This window comes from Dendronephthya gigantea, unplaced genomic scaffold (genome assembly GCF_004324835.1).
Source record: "Dendronephthya gigantea isolate DGI-Jeju-01 unplaced genomic scaffold, DenGig_1.0 000020F, whole genome shotgun sequence".
Taxonomy (NCBI): Eukaryota; Metazoa; Cnidaria; class Anthozoa; order Malacalcyonacea; family Nephtheidae; genus Dendronephthya; species Dendronephthya gigantea.
In genome coordinates, this window is record NW_021163030.1 from 2,642,205 (window position 1) to 2,650,986 (window position 8,782).

At 34.7% G+C, this 8,782-nt stretch overlaps 1 protein-coding gene across 1 annotated transcript; it reads right to left on the minus strand.

Annotated features, from left to right (window-relative positions):
• Positions 1 to 188: 188 nt before the first annotated feature.
• LOC114521496 (aldehyde dehydrogenase, mitochondrial-like) lies at positions 189 to 7,029 on the minus strand. The gene is made up of 14 exons (XM_028541966.1): positions 6,919 to 7,029; positions 6,658 to 6,820; positions 5,817 to 5,855; positions 5,232 to 5,336; positions 4,871 to 5,011; positions 4,568 to 4,697; positions 4,105 to 4,295; positions 3,003 to 3,116; positions 2,583 to 2,870; positions 2,087 to 2,251; positions 1,528 to 1,685; positions 1,019 to 1,093; positions 828 to 867; positions 189 to 502 (listed from the first exon to the last, which is right to left on the minus strand). The coding sequence occupies exons 2-14, from the start codon at positions 6,757 to 6,759 to the stop codon at positions 470 to 472; spliced, it is 1,581 nt and encodes a 526-aa protein (XP_028397767.1). The 5' UTR covers positions 6,760 to 6,820; positions 6,919 to 7,029; the 3' UTR covers positions 189 to 469.
• Between the last annotated feature and the right edge of the window lie 1,753 nt (positions 7,030 to 8,782).

An 8,782-nucleotide genomic window follows, 5' to 3' on the forward strand; every position in this document is an offset into this window, starting at 1 on the left:
CGCCATAGAATTATTAGGGCTACCAATACTCTCCTTTTCAAAAACTGCAACCTTGCGGGAAATATCCTATGCCAGTATGCCTAGAATGTTGGCTAACGTGGTATTTTCAGTTATCTTCAATACAGAGTTTGTCAGACACTGTCATGTTAAATAACGTGAATGAAGGGGACAGGCGTTTGTTGCCTTTCTAGCAATTATTAAAGAACATAAATAATAATAATAATAATCAAGCCATTTACATCTAAGTGTTCACCTATTTATAGGCATGCGAAAAATCCGTTGTATTTAAAGTAATACTTTTAATTCCTAGAGCCTGATATTATAAAATAATACATTAACATAGTTGATAAATTATTGCACATTGCTGTATACCTGGCGCAACATACTTGTTACGATACTAAAAATTACAAATTGCAGATTCTGGTATGGTCAATGGAGGAAAAAAGATATATTCAAACAAATCTCCTTTCTAGGAATTCTTCTGTGGAATCTTGGTCATGATCTAGATTTTTAAAACACAGTCATAAAGTAAGTTACTGACCATTTTAACTCCGTATATATATGTCCATAGCTACAATCATTGCAAAAGAGAGAAAACCGCATGTTACGCTAATTGAATTGGGCACTTAATTTGATTTTGATTTGAAGAAATCGTATATTTCAGTACAAAATTGACAAATTTTAAAACTATACGTCTTCAGGTGTTCTAACGAAATCAAATCATTGTGAAATATATATTTTTGTTTCCCGGAGTCCCAAGAAATCACTTTCTCTTTTGAAAGCATTTATACATCAAGTGCATAGAATTTTCACAGAGAATTACGTACCGATTTCACTTCGGAATACTGCGACAACCCATATTCGCCCCTAAAAAACATGAACATAATTCCCATTTATTTGAGGTTTTAGTCGTGTCGTCTCTTGCATTTAACATACTGTGGAACTTTTGTAGTGCTATTACTCGCGTAATGCATAATGAAATACAGGTTCGTAGGTCATATAAAAATGATAAACTTACAATTCCCTTCCGGATCCAGACATCTTGTATCCGCCAAATGGAATGGTACAATCAAAAATGTCGTAACAATTAACCCTTATATGGAAGAAAAGATTTAAATTGATTTATTATATGAATACAGGAATAGCTGGTGAACAGTTATTAAGCAAATTGAGGGCGATTATGAGTTAATACTTGACAAGGCAAACTATGATTGGCTCATAACAGGTTACAACTAGAGCAGATAGGTCAATACTGTTAGAGGGATGTATTACGTCAAAAAAGCATAAATGTGGGGATTTTGAGAACATTGTGAGGTGATTTTGAAAGATTCTTTCAGGATTTATCATGAAAATTAACCATTCTGTCAAGATTTCATTAACATATTATTCCCTTTTTCAACAATTTTAGCCGCGTTGTGATCTTCAGGGCTTTCTCATGCAGTCGAAAGTGCATTGTTCCAGTTTCTGGAGGTTTTACGCCCTGCGATACTAGCAATAAGATCACTTAATATTGCGGTTATTGCTTACCAAATAAGTCCAGCCCTGACTCCATGTGATGTCATTATAGCATTCTCTAGGTTAGAGGTGAATACGCCGGCACCAAGGCCATACGTTGTGTTATTTGCTCGTTCAATTGCTTCATCGATTGTTTTAAATTTCATTATTTGCATAACTGGACCAAAGATCTAGAAAATATAAATTATTGTGTGTAACTTGTGCTTTATTCTTCCCCTTCCTCATTTAAAATCTTCAATGTTCGATAAAAGTTACACGCCTAAACTAAATCCGTAAACTATAATATTTGTAAAAACACACGTATATTAATTATACACGAGCTTTCGCCCAATAACCCAGTCCTGGCTTCGCTAGTGCACTTGATGTCAATTCCTCAAAATTCCTCATTTGAAGGCGTCGTAAAAATGTCAACGAATATTCTCCCTCCGTTATCCCGCAAATCAGTTTTTTGGTGAATATAACGACATCGACTTCTTTAACCATTGTAATGTGCATAGTAGAGACCTTATGTTATGACATATAGCTATGATAAAATATAAAGCACAAAGCATTGTAATAAAATATGTATTACCTCTTCTTTTGCAATGCGCATGTTATCTTGCACATCAGTAAAGACGGTAGGCTGTATGAAATATCCTTTGTCAGAACTTCGATCACCTCCGCATTCCAACTTTGCCCCTTCACTTTTCCCGCTTTCAATTAAATCCAGAATTTTGTGGAATTGTTCTTTATCAACCTGTTTTTTTTAAGAATAATAAAGAATAATCGCTCATTATATCCAGCAGCATAGAGCTAAACTAAACGAAAAACTCTTCTCAACGCTGCGAGGAGATGATATAAAAATCAGTTCATTTTGCATGCACGCAGCTTCGCCGCTGAATAAGTAAGTGGGTGTACAAATTATCAGCATAAATGGACCTGGCCTTAGGTTTAGTCTATAGTTACAAACGGTGATATAAAAATGTTTACTTCAATTGCGATTCAGAAATCGTTATTTCTAAAAACCGGTCGACAAAAACTGATCAAATAACACCGCTACGATAATCACATTCTTTTACTGTCTGTACCTGTGGTCCTTGATCTGTCTTGTCGTTAAATGGATCACCGACAACTCTTGCTTTAGCTTTAGCAACACTCTTTGCAACGAATTCGTCATAAATTGATTCTTCAACAAATATTCTGCTGCCAGCGATACAACATTGACCTTGATTCAGGAACAAACCAATATGATTCATTTCAACTGCGTTATCTATGTCACAGTCTGCAAACACAATACTAGGACTCTTTCCACCAAGTTCGAGAGTGACATTCTTCAGGTTGCTTCTGCCCGCGGCTTCTTGGATTAATTTTCCAACCTGTATCGTGAGGACAAGCAACACTTTAATTATACTTGACTATACTACTCTATTCAATTTAACCCTAAACATTCAATCAAACCCTTTCTGGTGCCAAACTATCACAACAAAGATCCTGGATTACGCACTAACCTCAGTTGATCCGGTGAAGGCAACCTTATCTATCAGCAAATGTTCCGAAATGGCAGCTCCAGCAGTTGGACCATACCCAGGAACAACGTTTAAAACTCCAGGAGGAAATCCCGCCTAAAAACAGTCTCAAAACTAACTCAACAAGAAGTAATTTTGCAATTAATTGTCAAAGGCTTGTAAGACATTTACCATTCAGTCCGCGTCAACAGATGATTCTATCACGAAACCAAAACAGTGTAATTGTAGAAATAAATCCTCATGCCCACTGAATGGTAAATGTCTAACAACCAATGTAGTATACCAAGCAAGGGTTGTTAGAAACGATTCCAACAATATAGAGTCGTATGTTGGTCGTACTGAAGCCTGAAGGCCAATTCAAATAAAGATACCGGGTGTCCCAAAAAAAACTTTACCTGTTTGTCTTAATATAACTCAAAAACGATAAAAGCTATTGAGTTGAAATAAACTCCACTGCATGCAAGCAGGGCTAACTTAGATTTTGATATATAACACTAAATTATTGATGCGATATTTACGGAGATACAAGCATTTGATGTCGCAAGGTACTTTCAAAATCTGTGCAAAATTGACAAAAATCGGCTATTAAATTAATTCGAAACTAATACTTTAACTTTTACGTTTTTAACTTTAGTGATTTTAACTTTAAATGTACGCTTTTCCATTGCAAACTTACTCTTACATAAGAGCGAACAATTAAAGTTAAAATCGCTGAAGTTAAAAACTTACCACGGGAAGTGGCATGCAAGTATTTTCGAATTAATTTAATAGCCGATTTTTGTCAATTTTTCACGGATTTTGAAAGTACCTTGCGACATCAAATGCTTGTATCTCCGTAAATATCACATCAATAATTTAATGTTATATATCAAAATGTAAGTTAGCCCTGCTTGTATACAGTGGAGTTTATTTCAACTCAATAGCTTTTATCGTTTTTGAGTTATATTAAGACAAACAGGTAAAGTTTTTTTTGGGACACCCGGTATAATTGCTACACTAGCTCATTCAGATTAAGTAAATATAGAAATGCAACAGAGCTGAGTAAATATATATGAAAACTTAAGTAATGTAATCTAATATTTACCTCAGCAGCTAATGCTGCAATGTAAAGTCCTGTTAATGGAGTCTGTTCTGCAAGTTTCATAACAATACATGTTCCAGCAGCAAGAGCTGGACCTAGTTTCCAAGCTTGCATCAACAAAGGAAAGTTCCATGGAATAATTTGTCCAATTACACCTATTGGTTCATGACGTGTGTATGCAAAGAAATCGCCGTCTGAAAGAATAATATAAAGATAAGTTTGAAAAATATTGTAAAAATTAGTATATTAAACATTACAATCCAAAAAACGTACATGGTAGAAAAAGAAGTTTGACTAAATTTGGTCAGTTATTTTGCCTGTTAGTTAGATGAAGTGAAATAATGGGAAAATAGACAAAGATTCATAAGTGAATTTTCACATTTGAAAAACAACAAATTGTACTAAAATATAGGGCTTCAGGTAGCAGTACTGAACCAGAATTCAACAATATCATTTTTGTTTTTACCACAAGGAATAGTTTTCCCATGTATCTTGTCTGCCCAACCAGCAAAATATCTGTAACATCTCAAGGCTAGATGGAGATCAATTGAATATGCATCTTTCCATGGTTTGCCATTGTCAAGCGCTTCAAGACTCTAAACAAAATATATGTAGAAAAGTCAAAAGAGTATGGAATGACCTTTTAGAACTCCTTTCCAAAGTCCCAATAGATTCTTGTAATTGAGTAAAAAAAGTTTACAGCCTACAGAACTCCCACTTCTTCAACAATTCATTAATAAAAGAGAATAAATTAACATTTCAATCATACAGCTAAATATTCTCGATCTCTTTCAATTAAATCAGCAAGCCGATATAACAGTTGGCCACGATCGGAAGCATTCATTGTTCTCCATGGACTGCCAAGTTTGAATGCATCTCGAGCTGCTTTGACTGCTAGATCAACATCAGCCTACAGTAAAGGTAATATACACAGTGGGAAGAGAAGAATATGGTGCTGCAAACTTGTACTTACTCTTAGGGAGCACAGAAATGCAGTGTGGAGAAAAAATATGTATAGAACATGTGTGGAAAACCTTTTATTAGTTGTCTATCCACAAACATTTGATTACAGGCTTGCATGTGGTTATAAATTAAATAATGTCAAAGTACTAAGTTATCTATCACTCTACCTTATCACCCTCAGCAACATCGCAAATTTTTTCCTCTGTAGCAGGATTGATGGTTGGAAATGTATCACCACTTACAGCATCTTGAAATTGGTTATTGATAAAAATCTACACAAGAAATGGTAGAATCCTATTAATTTTGATAGTGAAACAAATGATAGGGCAGTATTCAAAAGTTTAGATTAATTACACACATTAAAGCCTCATTGTATAAAATAGTCGTACTTTAATTTTCTAGCTAGAGACTTAGATAAAGTTCTTATTGTTCCCATGATATTGTCCCTATACCAATACTCTATATTCTCTTCTTAGGACCAAAATTGACCTGACTTCAATTTGCTGGTCACAGCAATCTTTGTCCTTTAAATTTTGTTGCAACTAAAGCTTGTAATTAATTGTCTTCTAGCTGGTGTAAATTATGTGAAATGCTTTTAGATTAAGGTTATTTAATTAATTAAGCAAATTAATATGTTTTTTAGTACATTATGTTGCACTATTTCTACAATTATTTGACATGAATTGCCATGCATGTCTTAAACAACCAAAGAAAAAGGTTTGAGGCAGCAAAAGGATCAACCATTAGCTTACTTGGTTATATTTGACTTCTGGATTAGCATCCACTTTAAGCTGTATATGAAAAGAGATAATTTGAGATAAATATCTCAATGTAAATTCCACTTGAGATAAAGAACTATATGTATTTAACATGCACCACTACTTTTTCTTATTTACAGATAAGACACAACTCAAACAAATGGGAAGTTTTGGGAACCCACAGTTTTTGTTCCACATACTTCTAAATATATTGCAGGAATATAGAGCAGAGAACTGTAAGATGTTAATTTCAGTCATTCACTAGTCAAACACGAAAATAGCCTGCATGAATCTCTAATTAAAATTCAGGAAGTCTTAAGTATGAATTCGAAAATTTTCAAGGCCTTGAATTGTATACTTTAGATTTAAAAACGTTTAAGAATTGCATGAATTCTGTTAATTATGGAGATTTAGAGAAGGGCAGTTTTCATGTCGGCGTTCGCCTTTTGGTATATACCCGCCTTCCCCATATTAGTTGTTCTTCATGTGACTACAGAAAACTGACATAAATTAATTAGTCGTTGTTTCAAATTATCTGAAAAATATATTATGGCTGCTTTCCACTATCGCGTTTTTTGTACGTACGTGTACGCACGTAAATAATGAAAACGAACAATAGATGATTGACTAGATGCATAGGGTTGGACTGAGAATGGATTCTGTTGATCATTTGCTGCAAATGATCATGATTTGCTCGACGATACTTGATCCAAGTATGTAACATTCTAGTGCGTCATAATAAATCAATATCTGGACGAAATAACATTGCAAATAATGTACAATTGAATTGCATTAATCTATTATGCAAACACAAACGTTATAAAATTATACTTACTTGTGTTTGAGAGAAAAGGGCTTTACGTATTACGTTCGGAAGATATGCAGTTGACCTCAAGGCCCGACCAGTGAGATTGAAGGTTGTTGGAAGGAAAGCCATGCTCAGGTATTTAAATTCACCACAAAGCGACGTGTAAAAACTTCGTCTCGAACTCTTGGTTCTATAATTCAAAAAGAAAAGTCATATTGTAATTTGCAATGTGAAGATGTTTAGCCTGTATCTAAAATATAAAGTAATTAAATGCAAATATCAACCAACCTTCGTTCCTGCAATTCGAGAGTCTACAGTACGAGATACTACGGTATACACGGTAATACACCCCGCCAGTAATCAACACTTACAACGGCACGTTCTTCACTGACTTCACATGATCTTTTTTTATACATCGCTGTAACCCTACGTGAATTTTGATTGGTCAATAGACCTTTTTCATAATGACGTCAAGCGCGGAAAGTGTGTGATGCTACACGAAGTTTGATTTGCTCGATAGTTTTGTGGAGCCAATCAAATTTCGTGAACATCAGACTCTCCGCGTTTGACGTCATTATAAGAAAGGTCTATTCTTGGGTTCTTTGCAGCCTCGTCCCCGGCGCTTACGTCATGGTATAAAGAGAGGGTAACCTAAAGATCTCCAGGGTTGGTAGATTTTATGAATAAATAAGCCAAATATATTAACATAACATTTGTTTTCTTTGTTTGAAACAAAGGAATCAAAGGGCCGCCAATAACAATGTTTGGCTTATTTATTCAGTAACTTACCAACCCTGAAGATCTCTTCATACCATTACACACACCTCTCGCACAATGTTCTGAATTATCCAGGGGCCGGTTGTATCAAGCTCGTTTAGCCTAAACGGTTGTTAAGTTAAGTTCTAAATAGAAAGCAAGTCTATCGTTTTATTCAACAAACAAACTAAATGTTTTTAACCTTAATACAAAGATACTGTTTACAACTATATATTCAGTGCATAATATTCAAGTTGACTCATTCAAGAGAGATGTAAGAGTGTTATTTAATTTTCACTTATCCACCGTTTAAGCTAAACGGGCTTGATACAACCGGCCCCAGAACAGTAAATGGAGCAGAATAAACCATGATTTTCATGGGTTAATGCGAATAAATTATAATTCCCATGATCTTTCGCCAGGCCTCTGTGATTTTGACCAATCGCGTGAGTAGATTTAGGCCAATGCATGAAGATTGTAAATTAAACATCATTAGTTCTATCCAAGTGCCCACGAAGAATGATATACGCTACGTGTGCTACGTGTCGCTACGGTACGGTTGAAGTGGAAAACAGCCCTAAACTATTTTCAATGCATCGACGGGGAAGCGGACAAAGAACAGGGGCGCAGTCTAAAATGTAAACGTAGTAGTGCGTGGGACACAGACATTCTATATCTTAATTATGTATCTTAATTAAGTTGAAGTGCCGCCAATGAGCATGAAGAATTGCACAGTCGTCTGGCAAAAATCTTTAAGACACCGACATTATCAGTGGAAAGAGAAAACTAGACGAAGGTCAACAGTCAAAATCTGCCTTCGCATCCACTCAAACGCATATTATAAAAACTTACGCCATCATTGTGGATATTGATTCTTTTCCCACATCATAGCTACATCACTTTCATTTTCACAAATAATGACTAAAATTACCAGTTTTTCTGTTTACTCTGGAACAACAGTTCGAACGTCCGAAATGCACAAAAATAATTTGCACTGCACTGACTGCAGCATGTTAACAAGCACCTAACCGGTTAACCCTAGAAAGCATGTTTAGATTCTAAGTTTCCTATAAAGGCAAACAGCAAGGAAAACAGGTCACAATTAGTCTCTCGTTTTATTGTGTCGCAACCAAGGCAATCGTTTTCACTCTATTGTGACTTATTTACGTCGACATAGATGTATTCTTAAATATGATCAATATATTCAACGGTATAGTTGTGAACCATGCACATAGTCCATATATATATATATATATATATATATATATTAATATATATATATATATATATATATATATATATATATATATATATATATATATTCTCCTGCAACTTTCAACGAGAAATATCAATGACAAATATCATTTTTTGTTTTATTGAAGACTAAGCTGGCAAG

What these genes read in the sequence shown, in the direction of transcription:
- LOC114521496 (XM_028541966.1), bottom strand. Translation starts at nt 6,759, where the DNA reads ATGGCTTTCCTTCCAACAACCTTCAATCTCACTGGTCGGGCCTTGAGG. An exon ending in ATGTTGCTGAGGGTGATAAG is followed by an intron (nt 5,012 to 5,231) that starts GTAGAGTGATAG and finishes CCTTTACTGTAG; the next exon opens with GCTGATGTTGATCTAGCAGT. An exon ending in GTCAGGGCTGGACTTATTTG is followed by an intron (nt 1,094 to 1,527) that starts GTAAGCAATAAC and finishes CTTCCATATAAG; the next exon opens with GGTTAATTGTTACGACATTT.